Genomic DNA, 26,652 nt, shown 5'->3' with positions numbered 1-26,652 from the left:
TTATTATTTATTATTATTATTATTATTATTATTTTCTAATCAATTAACGATAAACAAGACTAATTGACCACATAAGAGAACATGCGGGAAAAAAAGTATGAAAAGATTTATGAAAAGAGAAAACAGGTGAGAGAAACAATAAAAAATAAAATGGCTCACTTCAAAAGTGTTGCTACATTTAGCTTTTTTTTTTTTTTTTTTTTTAACTCTTCCAATCAAATATCTATTTTACATTTTCTTTTGGCTAATTCAATATTGTAATGTGTTTTTTAAACATTTGAATAGGTATTTTAGATAAAAGTAACATTTAGCTCTTTTATTGGAAATGATCTTAATGTTGTGGATTTATCTAACTATATAGACATATCCAAAGGGAGAAAAATGGAAATTGCATTCTACAAAATTTCTTGATGTGCATTAATTGGAACGATGATGGTAATTAAGAATACAACGCAACAGAGTTTTCATATAAAATGCAGAGGATCCTATTCTAAAATTTGTCAGCCAAGAATAAAAATCATACTTGCAATTGATTTTTTATTTTATAACATTGCTTGTAATACAAAGTTGTCCCTCCGAAGAATGGTATATAATGAGTTTTGCTTTGACGATCAAAAGAAGATATAACTTTGGAGGTTGACATATATAGTAGAACCAAATTTTGAAGAATATAAAAATATTCTTTTTTATAATTTATATTTTTTTAAAAAAAACATTTGATGGGTGTTTGGCAGCAAATTTTTATCCTAACATAACAAACCAAATGTAAATATTATTTACTCAAATTTATTATAGGATTAAGAAAAATAACTTTTGACTTGCAGGCATGTGTCATGCCTCGTGAAGAGGGGGTGGGGGGTTGTTGTTTCTTCATGGTGATCAGGAAGAGGAAACTGTCTTCAAATGGGCGGTTACCTTACCTAGTAAAGGCATGCAAACAAAGCAACACAAAAAAGAAGATCATCTCAAATATTTTTGCATGATATCTTCATATAGGTGGGTGAAATGGTAGATGTGCTTCACATTCATTAATTAAGATACATATATAGCCCGTGATGATCACTACTTTCTTATGATCATAATCCGTGAACATTTCACAGTCGTTTAAACCTTAATTATATTACTTTTTTATTGACCATATATCTTTTGATATGTCTGCTGCCAATAAAGGCATCAAACCAGTATAAAAAGGTGTCCATTCTTCTTATTTTTCGCCATCAAAAATGTCTTCAGCATGCTTACCACTCTACTTGTTCCTTGGCTTGGTTGTTCTCACCACTCCAGCTCTTGCTCATTACTTCAAACCACCTATTCCTATTTACAAGCCTCCTCCTATTTACAAGCTTCCTCCATTTGAGAAGCCTCCTCCTATTTGCGAGCCTTCTCCATTTGAGAAGCCACCACCGGTGTATAAGCAGCCTCCATCGGAGTTCAAGCCTCCTCCACTTGAGAAGCCACCACCGAAGTTCACGCATCCTCCATTTGAGAAGCCACCACCGGTGTACAAGCAGCCTCCATTTGAGAAGCCACCACCGGAGTTCAAGCCTCCTCCAATTGAGAAGCCACCTCCGGTGAACAACCAGCCTCCACTTGAGAAGCCACCACCGGAGTTCAAGCCTCCTCCAATTGAGAAGCCACCTCCGGTGTACAACCAGCCTCCACTTGAGAAGCCACCACCAGAGTTCAAGCCTCCTCCACTTGAGAAGCCACCACCGAAGTTCACGCCTCCTCCACTTGAGAAGCCACCACCAGTGTACAAGCAGCCTCCATTTGAGAAGCCACCACCGGAGTTCAAGCCTCCTCCAATTGAGAAGCAACCTCCGGTGTATAACCAGCCTCCACTTGAGAAGCCACCACCGGAGTTCAAGCCTCCTTCAATTGAGAAGCCACCTCCGGTGTACAACCAGCCTCCACTTGAGAAGCCACCACCGGAGTTCAAGCCTCCTCCGCTTGAGAAGCCACCACCGAAGTTCACGCCTTCTCCACTTGAGAAGCCACCTCGAGTAGTGAAGAAGCCTTTCCCTAAACACAAGCCACGAACCCCATTTTACAAACCTCCGCCACTTCCTAAGCACAAGTCACCACCACCTTATGGACACTGCCCTCCGGTGGAGAACGTCGAAATCCCGTTCTCACATTCCAAAGCTCGGCTTCCACCCATCCCACACCCCAGGCCGCACTAGGCCGCACTGCAATCGCCCACCCCCACCACCATTCCATTTAAACTGATCAGTTTATATGCGTGCTAGAAATAAGAGCAGTTGAATTGCCAACTCATACTGTGCATCCAAAAAATCATGTACCATTTGCTATATAATTGAGAAAAAATAAAATAAAATAAAATAAAAAAGAAGCTCATGATATTATCCACCTGACAATAGTTAGTGTCCCATGATATATATATAGATCATGTATTTCTTTTAATATGCATATGCTTTCTGGCTTTATTTATATATATATATATATACTGCACTAAGTTAAATAAATTTCAGTGTTTTCTCGGCATATGAAAATTTTGGTAGACACAGACGAGGCATAGGCCAAGTAAATACCGTTTATCGATCTGAGCATGATTGCATGCAAGAGACATTCATTTTGGTTAGCAATGCAAGTGTTTTTCTTTCTTCATATTTATGCATTCCGCAACGGAAAAAATAGAGCCCACTAAATTCGAAAACCCCACTTTTCTAAGGAGTGAGGGGGGTAATAAATGGGGCATTTTAGTTTATAAGACCAAAAGTCCTCGTACGATGCGTTTAATATACAAATTTAATTATTTGAAGGCTATGATGAGAAAACTTGACTTTGCAGAAAGGTGGATTAAATTGGCAATGATGTGTGTTAGAACTATCTTTTATTCCGTTTTGGTTAATGGCAACCTTATGAACTTATTTTACCATCTCGGGGTATTAGACAAGAAAATCCCATTTCCCATATTTTTTTCATAATTTGTGCTAAAGGTCTTTAGTTCCCTACTTAGAAAAGCTGAGCTGGATACTCGTATTACAGGCTTGGCTGTGACTAGGGGAGGTATTAATGTGACCCTCTTTTCTTTAGTAATGATTGCATGTTATTTTATAAAGCAAATCTTTTTAAATGGATGCGGCTCCAAGAGATTTTGCAGATTTATGAACAAGCTTCAGGTTAAAAGCTTAATAGAGAAAATACTTCAATTTTCTTTAGTCAAAACACTAGAGTTGAAGCTAAAGAACATATTTTATATGTGGGGAGTGAGTTCCACACTACATTATGAAAAGTATTTTGGGTTGTCAGCTCTTATTAGAAAATCTCAATCGAGTTAGGTCTTTCTCAGCTTTGCAAAAAAAAATTGGGCTAAGATTAATGGATGGAATGAAAAGTTTCTATAATTACAGGCTGGTAAGGATGTGCTTTTGAAAGTTGTGATTCATGCCATTCCTACTTAGAGCACTAGCAGCAGACTCTCTATAACTCATTCTCTTTCCTATGTTTAGGAAAAATTTCAAAAAAATTATAAAAAAAAATTCACATCAGAAGCCTTAAATATATAAAAAAAAAATGATTTTCAATGCATTGGGAAACATTGTAAATGCCCAATGCATTATTAAATTATAAAAAAATGATTCTCTCTCCTCTCTCCTTCACATGTCCCAACAAATCTCTCTTCTTTCTCACTAGTTGTAACAATAAAAAGACATAGTATTTAATTCATATAGAAAAAAATAAAGAAATCTATTGTGAAGTGTTTTCTTATAGGAAATCAAAAAATAGTTTTATTCTCTAAATTGAGGAAAAATGGTTGGGAAGCTACTGCTCTCAACTATTTTTTCAGCACTAGCATTTCCCATATTTTTATGTTATGGGCTTCTTAACATTACGAGAGACAAAGAGGAATGAGAGGATGCGGTAGAATATGCCATGGTCCAGGTAGGTACTCACCTCAGTGTAGACCTACAAGTCCAAATTGCAAAACAAAGCTAAGAGTAGAGGTTGGTTAATAGTTGCGCGATTGTACGTGAATGTTTGAAATTTCAACTTCAATCAAAATTTGTCAATAAATGCAATTGCATTTGGACCTAAAACATTGGTGGCTAGCTTGATAAATAATATCCATCACAATTAAGCAAAAAATTATAGGGCAAAGCTCATCAGCACAGCAACTTCGACTTAATCTTCAGTTGTAATATTTGAATTCAAATTAATGTATTCAGTCGGCAGCATATATATATATATATATATGTGTGTGTGCGCGCGCGCATTTGACAAATACACTTGATTATGATTAGAAAAAGAAAAAAAAAAAACAAAAAACAAACTTGATTACATTGATAGGGTTGATGGGAAATAGGGCTGGAATACTATGATTAATCTATAGGGCTACAGGAGCCACAACTCACAAGGTGTATAGTGAAAGTCAATGACCTTTTGGCAATTTTTGTACATGTCTAAAAAAAAGCCAATATGTCTAGCATATTCTAATACATTTCTCTACGAGTTTGACAGTTAATCATCATTAAAAAGATGTGATAGCAAAAATTCTCCACAAATTTGTTAATATGGTCATGTTTTATAGAAGAGGAAGAAGGGTCAGATTATCTTTATGTACATGAACACCGAAGGCCTTAATTAGAAATTATTTATTAACTTTTACTATATTAAAGCTTTGAAAAAAAAATTATTGTACAATTATTAATTATGGGCATTAAACGACCATTTAAGTCACCTACGGATTGAACTGCCGTGGCCGTGGGTGTCAAAAGATTTTTTCTAAGGAGCTAGTATGATTCATTATTGTGACAAGTACCATTGAGTCGTAAATTTGAAGTTGGAGTAGTATTGGTGCAATCGGCAATGTTTGATCAAAAATGGAGCTAGCGGTGGAACTGATGGAGGTTTGGTTTTTTTGGCGAACCGGATTTTGAGTTTTTTTTTGAGATTTTTTTATAGTAAATGTTATTTTGGCTAACCTAATGAGCGTCTCCAGCAATAATATGTACTCTTTTCTATTTTACCTATTAATTTTTCATACAAATTCTAATTAATAGATTATCTATTCTCTTATGTACTTTCTTTTAAATATTATATTTTATTCTTTCTTTTATTAAATTTTTGGTAATGTACCTCTTGGAGAGAAAAAATGGAGAGAAGGGAGAGAAAAAAATATTAAATAAGGAGTAGTACCAAATGTATTTTAGCTAACCTTCAACTAATTTAGCGAAAGTGAAAAGAAAACAATTTACCATTTGTGCATCCACCACCGGTGTACATGCCTCCTCCACTTGAAAAGTTACCAACCTGGCCCATTTTACAAACCTCCGCCACTTCCTAAGCACAAGCTGCCACCAACTCATGGACACCCTCTGGTGGAAAATATCGAAATCCCAATATTCAAGCCCCGATTTCTTCCAGTAAGGAAGCCAATCTTCCCACACCCCGGGCCGCACCCGCCCCGATGACCTCCTATAAGGAAGCCAATCTTCCAACACCCTAAGAGGCTAATCTTCCCACCACCACTAGTACCATTCCGTCCACACTGATATATGAAAATGATAAATTATATGCGTGCTAAAAATAAGGGCAGTTGATCATGAGTTGCAAACTCATTCTATGCATCCAGAAAATCATCTACCATATGCTATATTCAGGAGAAAAAAAAAAAAAAAAAAGCACATTATATTATCCCTTCCCTACCTCATAATAGTTTGTACCTTGATTGTGGCCCATGAGCATTTATATTAATATATATCCTAGTTTCTGTAATGTAAAGGAGTGTCTGCCTCCAGCAGTACTGTTGTTCTATAATATATATTTCTTTCTTTTAATATGTATATGCTTTTTTTGATTGCTATTCGGCGCTAAGCTCAAGAAATTTCTGTGTTGCTTAATTTTTCGCACATGAAAATTCTGGTTGACAGACAATTCACAGGCCAAGTAAATACCGTTTATCGATCTGTGGTAAAATAAATTTATTAGGTGTTACGACGTCGTAGGGAGTGCTAACACAACCAAGTACATGCAGAACTAGGTAAGACAATTATTGTATTGGCCTGACTGGTCGGAAAATGATTTTATTTATCCAAAAGAAATTAATTTATAAAATAAATAAATGGCCAGTTGGCCACTATTTGGTTGAACTTGTTGGGCCGGATTAAAAGCCTCAATACAAATTCAATACCGTTTCTGATGGGATTTGGGTTTGTGCGCCGCTCTGTAGTGGCCCAATCCAAACAAATCTGTATTGTGTTAGAATTGCTGCATGGCTCCAGTTTCTTTGAAGTTGGGTATTCACTAATTCGAGTGTGAGTGATGTGGAGTTGGTGAACTATATATATTGGTCAAATATTCACCAAACTAGTTTTAAGGCGCCCTGTATTTAACTATTTCTGATTATGTGATAGTGAGATTACAATTAACTATAATATAATTTATCACTAACACACTTTATATTCTATGGACCCACAAATATAATCCGAATAACTATATTCTAAACTCATCAAATTATAATTGACCTCATCCCTTGCGTCATTCTGCAAATTCAAAAAGACAAGGTTTATTTAATTCGGTAATATTTGAACGTCAATGCATGATACAGATAAATCAACTAATAAACAACGGGTTCAAGCAGTTTGATACATGTACGTGTTCTGTCGGTGTCAAGCATCACTTTTCTGGCTTCTTCTTCTCTGAATATGTATTTCATCTTCCATGGTTGAGTGACAAACTTGTTCTATTGTTTCTTTTAAAAGATAACCTTGTTCTATACAAGAACTAAGCTTTATATATACAATTTTATAAAGTTCTAAATTGATTAGTCTTTTTTGTAAATGGTATCAGAGCAATTTAATTAGTAATATCATATAGTACTGAATGGTCTAAGTAAGGACGTCAAAAAGTTAAGAAAAATAGATTATAACACCTCAGCAGCCCCACATTAAGAAGACATTAATCATGGATTAACATACACATAAAGCAAATTTTTCTCTACCCCAAGCAACATCTCGAAGAAGCACATCTTGCCTATTTCATTTGCACAAATACCATAATCAATACTATCGTTTGAAGCAAAGGTTTTCAAAGGGTTCACAAAGAGCCTGATTTGTCGCCTTAAATTCGTAGATGTCTATCCTTATAATTAATATTTTCGTATATTATTGAAATGGGTTCTGCATTTGTCAATAATGATGAGACCCTAGGACGAGCCCATGTTCCCACCATCCCTAAAACATTCAGCTATTTAATTAATCTCTTTTAATTATTGTTAGGGGTGTAGACACATCAAAGTCTCCATCTACGTGAGAAATCAAGAAACACGTATGCGTAATTAAAAGACAAATTTTTCTAGTATGAGACAAGAAAGTGCAAAATCTTCGAAATGGACACGTTTACGTAATGGTCCATGCTCAAATCCTAACCAAGTTAAGCAGTATATTATATGATCATTAAATTACCACCGACTCTTTTGATTACCCTTAATCATGCATCCATATCATGATAAGGTCCACGTGCATGTTGACATTTAATAAGAAATTAGGCGGTTTAACTTTGAAAAAAAAGAAAAAAGTTATTCGATTCCTAATTATGCATTTCAAAGAGCCCACATATATATATATATATATATATATATAATATATCATCCTTAAACTATCACCTAATTGATAATGTTTCTCTCAAATTATCAAAACATTATCAATATCTCCTCCCCCAATAACAAAACTACCTTTAGTAAAATAAACACAAAAAATACTAAAACTTCTAGGAAAAAAAAAAAAACTAATATATATAATCCAAGGGGTGGTCAAATTTAAACTTTTTTTAAAAAAAAAAATCCGTTTTATAAGAAAAAAATTAAAAAATATATATAATATAATTTTTTAATAAAAATTTCCTTTTAAAAAAAAAAATTTGTTTAGATTTTTTTTTTTAAAAAAAAAAAAAAAAAAAAAAAATCGTTTTTAAAATTAAAATTTTTGTTTTTGTTTTCTTGAATTTCTAAAGGTATTTTTATCTTATTAAGAAATATATTGGAAAATTTTTATATTTTTGCTTGTCTTGGGTGACATTATCACAATTGAAAATTTGAAAAAATATTGTTAATTGAATGATAGTTTGAGGGTGTAGGTAGACATTTCTCAAATTAAAAATATCTCATTGTAACTTTTTGTCTTGCCCTCTATATATTTTCATTGAGCCGCCTTCACGTAGCCAAAAGGAATAGTTAAAGATAATGTCACCTCCACTCAAATATCCCCATTTCCTCAAATTTCCAAGTTTTCAACCGACAGGGACCCAAAACGGACCCCACTGTTACCTAAAATTTAAGAAATTATGCATCTTCCCAAATTACGTGTGGAAAGAAAGGCACGACTTTGACACCCTACACCACCGACGAAGGCGCCAAAACCATTATAAAATGGTGCCCGTTTCACTTGTTTTGAATCATCATCAGGATCATTGCCAAAGATCAATATGTCTAACACACACTTCCTACTGTTGTTTCTTGCCGTGGCTGCTCTCACGGCCACCACCTCCAATGCCGATTACCAAAAGCCACCAACTCCGGTTTACAATCCACCCGTTCCCATTCACAAGCCACCAACTCCGGTTTACAATCCACCCGCTCCCATTCACAAGCCACCAACTCCTCCTGCTTACAAACCTCCTCCGGTGAGCAAGCCACCCACAGAACACAAGCCACCAACTGCTCCTGTTTACAAACCCCCTCCGGTGAGCAAGCCGCCCACAGAACACAAGCCACCAACTGCTCCTGTTTACAAACCCCCTCCGGTGAGCAAGCCACCCACAGAACACAAGCCACCAACCCCTGTTTATCAGCCACCTAAAGTAGGGCATCCAACTCTACCGCCCAAAACAGGAGAATATCCACCACCAGAACACAAACCGCCAACACCACCAAAGCACCTGCCATCCCCGCCTTATGGCCACCCTCCCCCGGAGAAAGGTCAAGATCCTCACAAGCCACCAACCCCGGTGTACAAGCCTCAACCACCAACACCACCAAAGCACCTGCCATCGCCGCCTTATGGCCACCCTCCCCCGGAGAAAGGTCAAGATCCTCACAAGCCACCCCGGAAGGTTTTCCCTCCACCACCATACGGGAAGCCACCTACCACAAATTAATGCCTAGTTTGCACCGCAAGCCTTCGACGCATAACCAATAGAAATAAGAGCTGATGATCGCTACTCAGTATGCAAGCTTCCTTGTATCAAGCATTAATTACTAGTAATAAGGTTTTCTCAGGTCATTAGTTGTTGCAGGCCAGGTTGTTCTGCTTGTAACTGTCTGATGAGCACATCCGAATTTTCTAATTTAAAGCATGCAGTGAGTGCCATCGTCAGTATTTTATGGCTATCCATAATCTATGTTTCTTTTCACCAATGCGTTTGTGTTTTTTCACATAATAGTACCTTCTAATTAAGCTCAATTAAGAAAATTGGTTTTGTTTTTGCTGCATGGAGATTTGGTTGGTGGACAGAAAAAATAGACACGTCACATTTAATTAGTAATGAAATGATGACATATATATATATATATATATACATAACTATTTATCTTCCTCTATCCTGTTTGCCAAATCTCAAAAAGATTAACTAAGGCAAAAAACATGAACTAGGTTAGTTAATACTAAGAAACTATGATAATTAAATGATTAAATTAACAGTTTTTTTTATCAATTAAAACTTTTAAAATAAATGATAATTTAAATAAAATGATTTAAGAGTAAGATATGCTCAAAACCGGGCCAGAATATCGCTTAAAAATTTCAGGATATTTTATTGGTTGTGAAACTTGACAATCTGCGCCATGTGACTAATTTGTTGTCAATTTTAAAGCAAAATTAATAAGTGATTGTTCTACTTCTAGTGAGCCTCTAGTGTTAGTGTTATCAAATGATCACTGTGAACCAGATTGCGTGAACACCGAGGAACATCGATGTTATAGCTCAAGACTTGCTAAATGGACAAATTGAATAATAAATGAAAATCTAGAAAACTTGTCCTCGATCAGGATAGTGATGATGATGATGATGATGAACTAGTAATAAGGGTGCGATTCAAAATAGTGAATGCCTCTCCATTAATGTGGCTTTCAAGTTTGAAACCAACATGGATCGAGGAGACGTACATGCATTTTACAAGAAAATTGCAACACAATCTCAAAGATTTTATTGTCATGGTCCCCTCCTGTTTTTTTTTTCAATGCTTCAACTTTAGTAATCATTATGTTAACTGTTAAGGGATCGCATGGGATCCAACCTATATCTCCTATCGTTCCAAACAGCAAATGATGCACCTCAGTCGACAGTCGAAACCTAACTTCCATGTCATTGGCTAGGAGTTGAAAGCTGAATGAAGTTGAGTAATATATATTACTTTCCACAACTATTTTACATGGGACGTGATGTGATAAATGGGCATAAATAATAGCATTAATTTATTAATTTAGGTTGCAAAAGCATCAATTAGAAAAGAAGTAAGAAGAAGAAAAAAAAAATTGAAAAATTAAAGGTAAATGAAGGAGAAAAAACAAATGGTTGCCACTGCATTAACCTCAGAAAAACATGGCATGACTACAACAATGATATTAAAACCAACAACAAAGACAATGAAAAAAAGAAAAATGTGACAGAAGATCAACTCGACACGTCACTGAGATTTTTCACTTTTAAGTTTTTAATTTTCGATTTTTTTACCAGAATAGAGTATTACTTTCTCGTTTGTGAATGATTTTAGGAGTATGAAAATTGAGTCTTTCTATGACACTACTACGTGCGGGTTTTGTTCTTTATAATTGGAATAAATGTAAAATTGATCTTGATAATTGGCCTAAATTATAAATAACTCTATGTGGTATAAAAAAATAATTTATAAGCACTCAAAATAAATCAAAATAATAATTTATTTCCTAAAATCAATAAGATATTTAGTAGCCCAATAAAGTCAATTTCCAAAACATATTCTAACAACTAACAGTGTATAGTAGCTAATCATTCAAATGAGGAAGCTAGTTGGCAACAATCAAAGGGTAAAAGTTATTTCGCAGAGGAGGTGGCGTTGGATGCTAGTATAGTTGATAGTACTGAAGAAAAGAAGATTTTAGAAGATGAGAGATTTTAGAACCGACACACACCAACCAGAATCGTGTGATGAACAATAATGGAAATTAACTGTACTTGCAAAGATAGAGCTGACAGAAAACCTATTAAATAAAAACAAATGCAGGAGAGATATTAACATAACATTTAATGACCTGCATGATCATTACTACAGATACAGAATATGCAACGATTACTTTAGTGCTCATGAAGTCCTTCTCTGTGCAAAATTGCGAAATATCAATTAAATCAATTAAAGTAGGTGGTTGTCAATAGCTGCTAAAATATCGGTGATCGACGCTATCCTAAACGACAACAACCTGATAATGACAAGGACAAAGCAAAGCTCCAACACCACAACATTTATGTCATAATCTTCAGTTGTCATATTTAGATGTATTTCTCTTCACACACACACACACATATATATATATATGCATTTTTTTTTTCCTCATTATATATACATTAACTGCATGTATGCATTTCTCCCTGGAATTTGTCTCCGCATTGTATAGATTGAAGTTACCTAGCTAATTCAAGGAATAACCTTTTTTTTTCTTTAAAACTTTTCTACGCCATCTTTTGCTTTTTTTTACTTTAACCAAGCAGCCCCGGCCAATGTTTAAACTCAGCTTCTAAATTCCCTGATGGGAAATAGGGCTGAAATACTATAATTAATCTATAGTGGGGGAGTGATCAGAAAACATTCCTGGCGCAAAAAAGTAAAAATAATTACGCTGGAATAGCCTGGTGTAGGTTATAACTTATACGCAATGTTATTATTTTGCCGACACTGGCCGGATTCCTAACCCTTATCATGTGCCAAGAATCAAACGTCAGGAACCTTTTTTACTAGTGTTTAATGGCTGCTTAATTCCACGCATTTATAGTGAAAGTGGCTATTTATTTATTTATTTTTTAGTGCAATAGTCCCCTACTCTCTCTTCATCATGCATAGTGCCTTAATATGGTCAACTTACATGTCAAAATTTGTTCTCCGAGTAAAGTTTCCAACAGCTGCTTCCACTAATTACCTCCTTTAATTTGCGACTTTAGATGTTTGGAATACCATGCATCTGATCAATTCTTGTGCTCCATCGATCGGCTCCACCGCTCCATTCTCCATCTAACATTGTACCAATTAATACTTTCATCTTTACAATGGTACCTATCACATTAATGAATCATACCAAATCAAAAAAAAAAAAAAAAAATTGGACCATCTTTTGACACACACGTCTACTGCTAATAAAGGCATCAAACCTAGGGCCAGCTTAACCCAATCATCAGTGCAACTTAGGCCGTCGTCTAAGCTAGGCTACTGCCAAATTATATAAATTTGTGTCTCGACTCTCTCTTGATCTCTCTTTTCGGTTTCATATATTTATTATTGTTGTGCACGGTAATAACAATAATAATTATACAAAAAAATAAAAAATAAAATAAAAGAAGACAAAAATTAGCTACAAATTGGTTTAATAAATTGTCAAATCTATTAGCATGTGAGAATCATTTATTCATTAAGTGTACAATTTGTTGGATCTAGGGAATAGGATCATCTCTAGTCCATAATGGACCAGTGAATATCTAGTTCATGGCTGAAATTTCTTCTTAGAAATTCTAAAGCTACAAATAGGACACATGTCCCACTACAAATTTTTTTTTTTTTTTTAAAAAAAAAACGATATTTTAAATTAAAAAAAAATAGAAAAATAAGGGATGGCTGGCCACCCCATCTTGGCCATAAGAGGGTGGCTGAACCACCCAATTTTAGCTGGGGGTGGCTTGAGAGCCATCCCAATGGCCGGCCAGGGGTGGCCGGACCACCACATGACCCTTAGTCCGACCACCCCCAAGAGCCAAATGATTTTTTTTTTTTCTTTTCTTTTAGTTTCGGCCACCCCCTAAGCTCCATGGGGGTGCCCAAGCCACCCTCAGTACCCACTGGGGTGGTTTCGGCCACCCCCTTGGGCACCAAGAGCCACCCCCATCCGACCAGATGGGGGTGGTCTAGCCACCCCCATGGCCAAAGGGGGTGGCCGAGCCACCCCTAAATGGCCAAGAGCCACCCTCTATTTTTTTTATTTTTTTTTATTTTTAAATACATTCTTTTTTAATTTAAAAAAAAAATTAAGTATGTGCAACATGTCAACATTTGATTGATCCATGTGAATTTCTGCTAAGTCAACTAACGGACAACTGACAGAGGATTAATTTGGTCTATTATCAAAACCACAGGGACCTCATGTGATAAAAATCAAACCCCTAGGGGAGAAAAAATAAAGCAACAAAACCCCATGGGTATTTAGTATTTAACCCTTTTTTTTTATTAATGGGACAGATGTCCTATTTATGGCCTTAGGATCTCTTTAAGAGATCATGACCATTAATTGAATATTCTTCAGTCCAAAATAGACTGGAAGGGATCCTATTCCTTAGATCTAAACATGTAATCATTCCATTTCTAAGTGTACAATTGAAGTTCATAGAGAATAGACTTTCCATGAAAGTTAATAATTAAGGTCCCCAACATCATAAATTTTTCAACGTATAAAAATTCTTGGAATGTTCACTTATTTACTTTTCCATTTTCACATTCGTAAAAATCCAACATGCATAACTTTCTACAATGTGGAACCATCAATTTCAATTAAATTGTTACTAGAACATGAAAAATCATTGTCTCCAATGCGCTCTAACGTTAATCTCAATTAAATGCCGAAAAGAATATGGAAAACCTTCAAAATACATAAATTTCGATTGTTTGCATTTTGCAAAACATATATAATTAAATATAGAGATAACTCTCAGTACAAAAAAAACAAAAAAAACAAAAACAACGTCGTAGATAACTCTTCAATGTCCCCAAAAATAAAAAAAAAATAAAAAAAATAAAAAACAACAACAACAACAACGTAGATAAGTACTCTTCAACGTCCTACATTTTTTGACATCATGTTCCATTATGTTACAAATCACTCTTTATAAATTTCAATTTTCTCTTTATTTTTTTCTTCAAGTCTAATTCTTTCAAGCAGTTCTTAAAATCCTATTTAAGATCAACAATGTCAAAAGAAAGATAAAATGATTACCACATTATCAATTGAAAGTGAGATGTTATAAAAACTTGGATATAGAAATTTAGAGCATTTGCATCCGGCTTAGCAAATATTTAATAAAAGAACACTTTTTTTTGTTTTTTGTTTTTTTCTATTTTAACTATTTACTTACACTATTTAATTTAAAATATTATTTATTTATCCATTTTCACTATTCCCACATAAGCGAGAATCAAATTAATTTTTTTTATTAATATAAAGTATGCATTGTAATTAGCTACCGTACTTAGCAAATCCTTAACTACTTTTGCTAACAAGATGTTGAGTTTTTTTTTTTTTTTTTTTTAAATAATTTTTTGCTCAAAATAAACTTTTAGCTATTTTGACCAGCAATTGAGCCCAATATAAGTGCTCTTATATTGGGACGTGGCTGTGAAAGTGGGTTCAAATAGAATGGGCGTAGGTGTTATTGTCAGGGACTTTATGGGGCAGGTGTGCAGCCTCATGCCAATTCTTAGAGGGTTGTCCAGATCCCACGGTTGGGGAGGCTATGGGAGCTCGATGTGCTTTGAAGTTTTGTCGTGATTTGGGCTTACAAAATATTTATCTGGAGGGGGATTCAAAAATTGTAGTCCAAGCAATTAATAGGGGATCCCCATGGTGCAGTTATGGCCAAATTCATGAAGATATCCAAACTATTTTGCTAGGCTTCAGAAGCTGGAAAGTGGACCATGTAAAAAGAGAAGCTAATGAAGCGGTGCACGGTTGGCAAAGGTAGCTAAGAGTGGTGGTGTCTCTAGAATTTGGATGGATGAAATCCCAGAATTTATCCATGATATTGTTATTTTAGAGCAATCTACTCTTATTGTTTAGAGTCCTATGCTCTTTGATGTTTTAGAGTCTTTGACTCTATATGTCTATTTGTTTTTTCAGAATTATTTGAATAAGATTAGTCTTCATTCAAATTTTTTTTTTTTTTTAAATATATATAAGTGCTCTTAATTACCCATCGCGCTCAAAATTTATTGAGCAGGCCCTCATCAAACCAGTATAAAAAGGTGTCCAGTCTAGTTATTTTTCGCCATAAAAAAATGTTTTCTGCATATTTGCCACTCTATAATAGTCTTGAAGAATGATTGCTAATTTCTATAGATATCATTTCACCAATCAGGAATTAATCAAACTTCGAACAAAAAAAAAAAAGTTTAGGGAAAACTTCACTTTGCCCCCTGAACTTTCATCCATTTTGACAAATCCTCCTTGAACTTTCAAAATACTCACTTTGGACCTTTGAACTTTGATTTGCTCTCACTTAGGACCCCTCTGTTAGTTTTCAACGTTAAACTCAAACAGTTTGTATTTTTATGCCCATTATACCCTCACATAGTTCACTTGAAATTTCGAAAATACCCAAAACTACAGAACCCACTCCAGCCCAAAACGACACCGTTTTGGGCATCTAATTTTTTTTTTTTTTTTTTTTTTTTTTTAAAAAAAAGGCAAATAAAAACAAATAAAAAAAATCGAGGTGGCTAGAGCCATCACCATGGCAAAGGGGTGGTCTGGTCATCCCAAAAAAAAAAAAGACAAAATGGGTTTTGGGGGTGGCCGGACCACCCCCAAGGGCCTGGGGTGGTTTCGGCCACACCCATACTGGCCGAAGGGGGTGGCCTAGGCCCTTGGGGGTGGTTCGGCCACCCCCAAAAGCCCAAAAACCCATTCCCCCTTCTTTTTTTTTTTTGGCCTTTTGGGGGTGGCCGGACCATCCCCTTGGCCATTGAGGTGGTTCAACCACCCCCTTGGCCAAAAATGGGGTGGTCCTGCCACCCCATTTTGGCCAAGGGGTAGCTGGAGCCACCCTGATTTTTCTTTTTTTTTAAAAAAAATTAATATTTTGCCTTTTTTTAAATAATAATAATAATAATAATTTTAATGCCAAAAACGGTGTTGTTTTAGGCTGGGGTGGGTGCTGTAATTTTGGGGCCCAAAACGGTGTAGTTTCCGATTGAGGGTATAATGGGCATAAAAATTCATTCCGTTTGAGTTTAACGTTGAAAACTAACAGATAGGTCCAAAGTGATAGAAATTAAAAGTTTAGGGGTCCAAAGTGAGAGTTTTAAAAGTTTAGGAGGGCTTGTCGAAATAAGTGAAAGTTTATGGGGCCAAAGTGAAGTTTCCCCAAAAATTTATATAATGTAACTATTAAAGCAAAGTGCATTTGGAATTATAAAATGTGTTTTCGTAAACTGTCTGTTTTCAAATAATCAAAAGTGACGTACTGATAGTGGTCTTTTAAGTACGTTACTTTTCCTATATATGATTGTTCTTTGAATATATTAATTGTATCAATTATACTAAGGTTAAGATTTTGGAGAACAATAATTCTATTAATTAGTCTCAATCAAGTTGGAAATGAACTCATGTCAAGGTTGGTTTAACAAATCTGCAAATAGATTCTCATGTTTTTGCTACCATTCTAATAATTAAGCCAGCCCAAATGATGAGTGGATGAATGATTATTATATATATAGCAATTTCAAAATATGAAGACTCGTTAGGACAACTAAATAAATTAATATATGCTAGGCATGAAAAAATAAATTACAAGTTATGTTTTTTAATGTTTTAAACGATAATTAGTGAGGTTAGGATAATGGTAGAGGAAGCCTCATTTTTGTTTATTTTGAATCTCTCTTATATTTGTTTGGAATTCCTTTATATTTGATCTTTTGAAGCAACCAATTTGCATATTAATTACCCTAAAAAAATGCCAATCTGCCTTTTTTCTTTTGGCCGGATACCTTATAACGAGTTTAACAGTTATTCTGATGATTAAAGCTACTATAAAACGATGTGATAGAGAAAATTCTCCACAAATTTGCCAATATATATGTTGATGCATACCGAATGAGTCCCATGCGGCATTTCAATTTCCCCTGGTCCCCTACTCTCTTTTCCATGCATAATGCCTTTAAATGGTCCAAGCACATGCCAAAATTTGTCCTTTGAGTAAAGTTTCCAATATTGGCTACTTTCTTTCTTTTTTTCCGCTTTCCTCCTTCGACTTTAAAGGGAAACCATTCATTTGATCAATCCTTGTACTTTTCTAAGGAGCAAACCTCCATCGGATCAAACAATATTATTGGCACCAATTTTCCAACATTACGGCTCAATGAAACCAAGCAATACCTAACTCATTAATGAATCGTACTAGGAGGAGATGTGAAGTGTGAACCTCTTACTTTGGTTTCTTCTACTGTGTGGAACAAAATGAGCCATCTTTTGACACGTATACAGCGTATTAAGGCATCAAACCAGTATAAAAAGGTGTCCATTCTTGCTATTTTGAATTGCGCCATCAAAAAATGTCTTCTGCAATATACTTGCCACTCTACTTGCTCCTTGGCCTGGTGGCTCTCGCCACCTCAGCTCTTGCTGATTACTACAAGCCTCCCAAACATGAGCATAAGCCACCTGCTCCCATTTACAAGTCCCCTCCACTCGTGAAGCCACCACCGGTGTACAGCCGTCCTCCATTTAAGTATCCACCACCAGTGCACAAGCCTCCTCCACTTAAGAAGCCACCAACTTACAAACCTCCTATAGTGGTACGACCACCGCCTTATAAAAAGAAGCCACCAGTACCACCTTATGGACACTACCCAGGACACCCTCCGGTGGAAAATGTCAAAATCCCATACAAGCCGGTGAAGCCACCACGAAAGGTGTTTCCTCCGCCGCCGCCGCCACCATATAAGAATCCACCGATATCCCCCAGAAAGAAGCCCCCACACTACAAGCCACCCTACTACAAGCCGCCCTACAAGCCCCCACCACCTGTCCATCCAAACTGATCAATTTATATGAAAATGATAAAATTAATTATATATATGCGTGCTATAAATAAGAGCAGTTGAGTTGCCAACTCATACTGTGCATCCAGAAAATCATATGCCATTAGCTTAATTAAGTGAGACAAGCTCTAGCTATTGGCCCATGAGCATATCCTAGTTTCTCTAATGTAAAGAAGCGACTGCCTCCAGCAGCTAGCAGCCTCATTCTATAATATATATAGTTCTTCCTTTTATTATGTGTATGCTTAATTTCTGGTTTGCAATACAGCGCTAATTAAGCTCAAGAAATTACTGTGGTTTCTCCGCGTGTATATGAAAATTTTGGTTCACAGACACGACCAATAATTAAGTACCGTTTTAGTGCATTTTCATCTAACTCTCTAAATTTACGTACTTTATGTTTTGGTATCCAATAAATACTTTGACTTAAAAGGTATTTTTATTGAGAAAAAATAATTATAGGATAACAAATGAAGCAGAAAAAATAACATAATAAAAAATAACAACTAGTCACACAAGACACCAAAATTTAAGTGGTTCTGCTTAACAAGCCTATATTCACTGGCAAAGCCGATCGAAGAGAAACTCACTAACAAAATGTGGAGTACAAATACTAGTATAAATAAACCACTCAAACCCAAAATCCCCAATACAACCAATTAAGCTCACACTCACACAGTAGTCACATAAAAGAGAATTTATTACAAAAGAGAAAAATCTCTTATGTCCCTAAAGATGGCCGGCTGCGATGGAAGCTGCTGCCCTCTAACAAATTAACCCAATATGACAAGTCTTCAATACATATTGCTAAGTGGGTTAAGGCCATGAACAGTAGCGGAGCCAAGACTTTGGTTTAGAGGGGGCAATTTTTTATTTTTTTATTTTTTTTTTTCTTTTTGTGAATGAAAAAAAAAATGAACAAATTTGACTCGTGCTCGATCCATACGAGCTCATTTAGAATTAGTTTCAGTTAGCTACAAATATATATTTCATACAATTAAACTATATAACAAAACTTATATATATAGTCATAAATAATTAATTTAAAAACATTATATAAATAATTATATGAATATATATACTCATAAATATAAAAGCTTAATCAATGATAAATTTTGATTGCATACCAACAATTAATTTAAATTGTTGAAAGCTTGAAGTTGAAAGAGATATTGTAAGAAAAGAAATCAAATTGTGAATTGTTGAATGGCTTATTCTCTGAAGAATGAAACTTTAACAAAAGTCACAAAACACAAGTAGTCAAAAAATTACTATTTTGCAACAACAAAGAAAAACGGTGTTTGTTTGTTAAGAGTGTAGCTCCATACAGTCTACGCCGTACGTTTAATTTAAACCCTCGTAATTCACGTCAAGCTTTAGTTTTTGTAAAAGTGGCGCGTTAGTTCAGAAACAACGAGCGTTCATTTTTTGTTAAATGAGGCGCTTTGCATTAATTAAAAGTTAGTTTTGATAAACAAAAGATAGATTTAAACAGTGCATTTTTCCAAATAATAAGAGTTAAAAAAGGATCACGCCGGTGTGAGTTGTGCCCTGTTCTCTTGGAAAATATTTGCCCCCCATTAGCGGGGAGGGTAGGCAACCAAGAGATCCAAAGGAATTCTACCCTGAGTAAGTGGAACTATTGGGGGGTGAGGGGGGCAACCCCTGTCCATGAAATAAAATAAAGGCAAGACATGGCTGCTGGAGAAAAGCCACAAAGTTGCAACCATGGAATAAAAGGGGCCCACCAAGTCATTTTCCAACAATTTATTCATGGAGATCAAAAGTAATCTACACGCATGCGTTTTGATATCCTGTACGGCAGTACATTTTTTTCTTTCTAATTAAAAAGGTTGGAAAAGAAAATTAATTATGGCTATTCTACCTGGGAATGAACATAGTAGTACCAACTTGTGGGGGACTGCTCAAAAGGGACCTAGACAGTGAAAACTGTAGGCGCACCCTCAAGACCAGCCGAGCAATAGCTTAACCACCCGCCCCACCAAGGCATCAATGGGAACCAATGTGATTTATACTAATTAGGCATGTAGATTCTCCATTGCGAAGATTCGAACCCACACCCTAGTACTTACTTAATCACTTGAAAATTTTCTTAGGCCATTGCCACCACCCTTGATGATACGGCAGTATGTTTGGTGCTCTGAAAATATGTTTTTGGTAACTTGGAAGTAAGTGAACTGATGGTGAAGAAATTGTGTTATTGTACTGGCATGATAATTTACATTAACGAATTAAGCTGATTTACATGTATCAGGCATGTTATTTAATTAATTAATGAGGTAATTAAGCCTAATTGATTTGATTAACGATGAAAAATATCTCCCGAGGGATCGACTATACCATAAGCTAGCTAGCCCCATTCAAGAGGAACGATGGCCACCTTTCAACCCATATAATACTATATGCATCCAGAAAATCATGTACCATTAGTTTTAGTGAGAAAGGCTTATGACATTATCCACGTGACAAAAGTTGGTACCACTACAAAATAATAATAATAATTAGCATAGACTTTTTGTCAACACTAAAAAGTTCAAATGTCGCAGTTATTGGTCTTTAGTGGCAACATGTTGGACGCTAATGATCATGTCGATGCAGATAATTTAATGATGATTATCATTAGTGTCGACATTGGGGTCGGCCTTAATAATTACATTTCAACGGTGATCATAAATGTTGTTTTCCATAATTTTTTTTTTTGTTTTTCCTTTATAAATCATTTGGATTTAAACTACATCTATGAGAATAAAAATTCAACATGTTCCAATTTATAAGGACTAAATTAACTTAATGAATTTCTAAATTTATTTGATATATGGGTTTATGCTATTGAGTAAATTAAGAAATATGGTTCAAAACAATCTAAGCACTATTTGCAACCTTACCAAAACCATTTTTTTTTGTTATTTTGATGAGCCAATATGGTGAAAAAGTCTTAAAACCTTCATTTTCAGCCTCACCAATTTGACCCCAAAAAATAGTGAGTGAACAGTATTCACTATAAATGGTGAGTACTATTCACTCACCAAATTAATAAAAAATTTGTTTTTCTTTCCCTATTTTTCTTTTCTATTTCTCTCTCCTCATTTAATAGTTAAAGAAATAATAAACAAATGTTTGAAAAAAAAAATAATTAAATGAAATAGTGAAAATAGATCGTTAAAATAGTGAGGCTGTTGGAAATGTTCTAAAAAGGTGAATAGTTAAAATAGAAAAAAGCGTACTTTTTGTTATTTTTGTGAATAAAATTTGATGAAGCTGTTAATAATACTTACAAACGTTTTACATTTTTGCTAGCTAATTAGTCCCGCCCCGGCCCCCCCCCCCCCCCCCCCAATGCGCGCGTGCACATAGTGCGAGTTGAACCTTAGAGTAACAGCAGCTCCCTTATAACCAATTTTCAAGTTGAACCTTAAACAATTTTTGATATTCTGTTCCCTAAACTTATGGTACATGTTAGTTTGCGATTTCATAAGAATCATCTGTGTTTTTAAAAGATATCGCAAAAGGTAAGCGTTTGACATTACGATTTAAAAAGTACTTAATCTAAAATAGGAAAAAAAATTCTACGACTTCTATAAGAAGGTTAGGGAATGCTTATTTGAAAAAGCGTGAATTTAAACCAAAATCACGATTTCATATAACAAATATTTGATTAAAAATTATTTTTTAACATGTTTTACGAAATGCCTTTACGATTTTAAAATTAACGATTTCAAAAACGCAATTTTTACAATCACACATATTGAAACCGCAATTTCAAACGAACCCTTAGGAAAAATGTCAAAAAAGTCACCCACTACAAAGTCCCTAAGGGTCCGTTTGGCAGTGCATTTTAAAAAAAATAATCTGCGTTTTTAAACCAAATCGCAATTTTAGAGTGTTTGGGATTGCGATTTTAAAAACGCAAATTTTAAATCGTGGAAAAATCCGTGATTTCTATAAGCTGACTATAAGGGGTGCTTATTTGAAAAAATGTGAATTTAAACCAAAATTACGATTTCGCTTAAAATAATATTTGGCGCAATATTTACTTATTTGGCCATGCTGCAATTATATGCTAATATTATCCAAACACCCAATTGATAAAAATAAAAATAATAATATATATATATATATATATATATATATATATATATTTCTTAACATGTTTTACCAAACGCTTATGCGATTTTAAAAAGTAACGATTTTAAAAACACAATTTTTAAAAACATGATTTTTAAAACTGCACTTATTGAAATCGCACTCCTACCATAAATCTGCGATAAACATTAGGATCGCTATGCAACCAAATGTACTGGGTTTAACTATACCAACCCGAAGCTTTAGTATAGTCATAAAATTATTTTCCTCTCACACTTCTCCATACGACTTCTTTACTTTCCTTTTCCTTCCAACAATAATCCACGATCGTCATCTTGCTTCTATGTCGCCTTTTTGAGTGCCTTGTCGAAAGAGCACTAGCAAATTAACGAAATCACAAACGAAAACGAGAGATAGATAGTCGTAGACAGACGAAATCGCAGACGGACAAAATCACAAACAAAAACAAAATCGCAGACTGACAAAAATAGAGAAGAAAAGGACGAAATCGAAGAAGAAAATCATCCAATTATGGATCTGGATCTGCTTCATTCAGAACCCCATTAAAGAACCATAAAAGACTTTCTGGAGAAGTTGAAGACGGACAAAAAGAAAAAGAAAAGTGACGAGAGAGAAAGAAAGTACATTTTTTTATTTATTTTTGTCACATTGGAATCATTTGGCTTTGGAGACTTGATGCAAAATAATACTTTGAACCCACTAATTAATTCTATAAGTCATTTTTGTACTATTTTTGTGTCACTCTATAAATAAAATAGTTTTTAAAATTATCATTTGATAAAACTTTAATAATAATCGATCACAAAATTAATAATGATTTTAAAAATCATATTATTTTTAGAGTGATACAAAAATAACTTGTAGCATTAATCCACCCAACTTGCTTTGTTACCATGATCATCCATGTTCATGTGGAGATGTGTTGAATTTGTTCTGATTTTTGAAAATGAAGAAAGTCCCTAAAAAATATTGTCAAACAGTCAAACAATTTTTTAAAATTCTGGCTCTGCTAGCTACTCGTAACCATTTGAGAAGGGAAGAAAGTAAGTAACGCGGGAATTAGCACTATTTGGTTTTTAACCCAGACGGTGAAGTTTGCTTATGGGTGGCACGGCCATCGATCAAACCAACTGATTATGATGGTTTTTTTTTTATTAAGGAAGGGGTTACCTAAGGAGATATTTCACATTCTTGATCCGAATAAAATAGAGAATAAGAGAGCAGTTAAAAATACTTTCAAACACAAAGTTAAAAGAGGCTCATTAAGCACAAATTTTTTTGTAGTGTACACAACTTGCACTATAAAAATGCACTACAAATAAACCAAATAACAACATAAATAGAAAAAAACAACAATAGAAAAAACAACAATCCAATCTAAAGATGTGCTGCTGTAGGAATTTCACCTGAGACAGCGTCACAGCAGAAGACAAGAGACCTCCCTTAACTACAGCAGCAAAACGTAGCAGCACAGCCAGCACGAAACTAGACCGAATCTGAGCATAAAAATAAAAATAAAAAGACAACAACAAAATAAAAAAATAAAAAATACATATAAACAGCCGCATCGGTGGACGGCAGGACAGCTGACAGCAGCGGGGACAGAATAGGGTCTACAGACTCAAGGGGTGTGTTTGCGAATGAAACGGTACTGATTCAGGACCTCCCTCAATCCCAAAAAAAAAAAAAAAAAAATTCACCTTAAAATTAATCCCAATATTTCTACTTTTTATACCACATCAATTATTTTTATTATTATTATTTAAATAAAAAAAATCACTACAAAAATTTTTTTTACATTTTTTTATATAAAATATATTTTTTTACTTTTCTCCACAAAATATTTTCACTAAAACCAATTAAACACTTATTCCTTAAAAAAAGATTACAGTACCATTATAAGGCGATCGACAAACAGGGCCAAGTAGACCACTGCATTTCGCCCTTGCCAGAGAAAACTCGACTAATGCAATCATTGAATATAGTGCCAAGCACACACTTCGCTAGCAAAAAGTTGAAGTAGACTCTGCTTTTATTATTATTTTCATGTTATTCAATGGACATAAAAAAATCATGTGAACAGTATATTTTATATAGCTTAGCTTTATTTTATTAGTTGTTACGTAGCCTTAATCATAAAACTGTCCATGTAAGGAGGAACAGAGCCTTTGCAATCTGCAAAACTCGGAAGAACAACGGTAACTCTAAGAACGTATGCAAAAGATAAGGCATGCTCTAAAACCCTTGATCAACAGCAAACCACAAAAGTAAATTGTCTTTCAGTTCTACAAAATGGCAGCCTTAATATCAAATTTTGCACTAGATGGCTCATGGCTATACACACATAGAGCTTGCATATATGGAGCAATCCACCTACATTTGTGAAAGGCATTTTTCAAGGAAACATAGAATTCAAAAGGAGAAAATATAAACATTCACAACCACAGGTTCCTGACACCGGCGACAGATCAATCATACACAACAAGTTTCTTGTACTCTTCACCAGAGATTGCTAATCTCATCACAGCCTCAGGATTTACGATCCCACCTTCCTCCAAGAACAAAGTCAACAAATTCTTGGAAAACCCACTCACAAGCGCCACCCCACTCTGACTCACAGGCACTGGAGTCGACGGGGAGTGCCTAAGGTTCCAAAACACAATTTCCGGCACCCTGTTGTATCCTTTCTTCCGGAACTTTCTCTGTATCACTTCATAATCTGTTTTCCATGAATTCTCCCTACCATGCCCATAATCATAACAATGAGACGCCTGATCAAATTCCATATCACTGAAAACAAATACCCTCTTGATCAGTTGGTCTTCTGTCAACTTGCCCTCAACTGCAACATTCAAGATTTGATCAAAAACTTTCTGAAAGTCTGTGTTACCACCCCACTCCATCATTCTTATGAATTCAGTCTTGGCAAGAAGAGTATCTCCTTTAATCAAGTGAAGCTGAGGATTTGCACTAAACGTGATCACTTTCCCCTTCCACGGCTCTTCACTGAGCTCCGAAACTAAAAGCCCCAGCGCCACGCACACCTCCATCGGAATTCCATTCATACTCCCAGAAACATCACAAACCGCAATGCAATTCTTAAGCTTCCCTTTCTTGGCAACATCACCAACCATTCTTTCCCACTGAAGCTCCGCCACCTTCCCACCATCCCCATCATTCAGGGACTGGATAATCTCGTGGGGAAGCAATGCCCCAGCAGCAATCTTCGCCTTCCCACTCTTCACCTTCTCAAGATATTCCCCAAACCTCTCCTTATCGTGCTTCGTAAACAGCCCCTTGTAAGTCTTCATTGCCACCGAAGCAACCCTGTTATACGGCAAGGCATTCCACTCATTGGCGCTCATGTAGACCTCCGGCAACTGCAATGCCTTATGCAATGGACCAAGAACTTGTTTCCGCAATCTATCTCTAACCCTGTACACATAATGCGCCTCTTCGATTTCCTCATACTCTTTCTCACCCTCTATCGGGAAAACCCGCCTTGCAATCCCTTCGCAGATCAACAATGACCTGTCGTACGACGAATCGATGGTCGGGCACCATTTCCCAGCAAGACTAATTTTACCAACCTCCCCACTACCCAAAAACGCCAAGTCCAATTTCAAAAGCTCCGCAAACACATCGCAAACACAATCGAAGAGAAACCGATAATCCGAATCGTTGTTATACCAATACAAAGCCTTTGTAGCCTTGGAAACCCTGGCCTTCTCCTTATCACCTACCCCACTGCTCCGGCTCTCCTCCAATATACCCTCCTCCTCCTCCTCCTCCTCCTCTGTCTCTGAAACAACCCCATCCTCTGTCTCTGAAACAACCCCACTGTATCCCTCACTTCCTCTCTTAAATTTCCAGGAATTCGCCTTCCTCTTCTGGGAAAACATTTTCATTCCCCTCCTTTCCTTCCAGGCTTGCTTTGCGAGTTTGCGGACCTCGGGTCCTTCAAGGAGCCTATAAAGAATCTCGGGCAAGTCCTTCAGGTACCCGAAATCGGCGAGAGCCCTGATGTTGAGAGCGAGGGTTTTGGGGTGGGCTTTGTGGAGCCAAAGGGCGGAGTTGTAGAACCCTTGTTTATCAGACTTTCCAGTGCCTCTCACACCCCTCAGATTGAATATAAGTTTCAGGGTGGTCAGTGCATCGTGGGCCCACGCCAGTTGGAGCCGTCGGATCAGATCCTCCGTAGGGGTATCGGGCACCACTTGGAAGAAGAAGTCCAGGCAGGCGTTTCCGGTGGACAAAAACGTCGGGGAGAGGTTTTCCGTCAGACCCATAGGCGGTCTTCCAGCGTGCGTTTTGTGGGCATCATCGCAGGTCGGTGGGTTGCATGTGTGGATTTGGAAGGCTATGGCGGCAATTTCGGTGGCGGAGTCGGCGATGTTTCGTGCGGCTGGTGGGCCTATGAGACGTCCAGCAGATGCCATTTGTTTTAGGTTTGCGCTGTGGAGGTTCCGCAGACTCTCATTATAAAACTGAAGAGTATCGCGGGAGTCTAATTCCCTGTGG

The 26,652-nt window shown here is 35.9% G+C and overlaps 2 protein-coding genes across 2 annotated transcripts; one reads left to right on the top strand and one right to left on the bottom strand.

The window, feature by feature from the left end:
• Window positions 1–1,223: 1,223 nt before the first annotated feature.
• Window positions 1,224–9,376, top strand: LOC132178280 (uncharacterized). The gene is made up of 2 exons (XM_059590723.2): window positions 1,224–2,176; window positions 8,388–9,376. The coding sequence occupies exons 1-2, from the start codon at window positions 1,224–1,226 to the stop codon at window positions 9,115–9,117; spliced, it is 1,683 nt and encodes a 560-aa protein (XP_059446706.2). The 3' UTR covers window positions 9,118–9,376.
• Window positions 9,377–24,394: 15,018 nt separating this feature from the next.
• LOC132178687 (uncharacterized) lies at window positions 24,395–26,599 on the bottom strand. Its single transcript, XM_059591189.2, has one exon. It carries the CDS (start codon window positions 26,568–26,570, stop codon window positions 24,600–24,602), a length of 1,971 nt encoding a protein of 656 aa, XP_059447172.2. The 5' UTR covers window positions 26,571–26,599; the 3' UTR covers window positions 24,395–24,599.
• Between the last annotated feature and the right edge of the window lie 53 nt (window positions 26,600–26,652).

Source organism: Corylus avellana, chromosome 4, assembly GCF_965113065.1.
Source record: "Corylus avellana chromosome 4, dhCorAvel1.hap1.2, whole genome shotgun sequence".
NCBI lineage: Eukaryota > Viridiplantae > Streptophyta > Magnoliopsida > Fagales > Betulaceae > Corylus > Corylus avellana.
Note: the sequence above shows the minus strand (reverse complement) of the source record. Positions and strands in the feature narration are given on the sequence as shown.

Coding starts and splice junctions, on each gene's coding strand:
- LOC132178280 (XM_059590723.2), top strand. CDS start 1,224: ATGTCTTCAGCATGCTTACCACTCTACTTGTTCCTTGGCTTGGTTGTT. Junction 2,177..8,387: donor CCCATCCCACACCCCAGGCC/GCACTAGGCCGC, acceptor AAAACCATTATA/AAATGGTGCCCGTTTCACTT.
- LOC132178687 (XM_059591189.2), bottom strand. CDS start 26,570: ATGGCATCTGCTGGACGTCTCATAGGCCCACCAGCCGCACGAAACATC.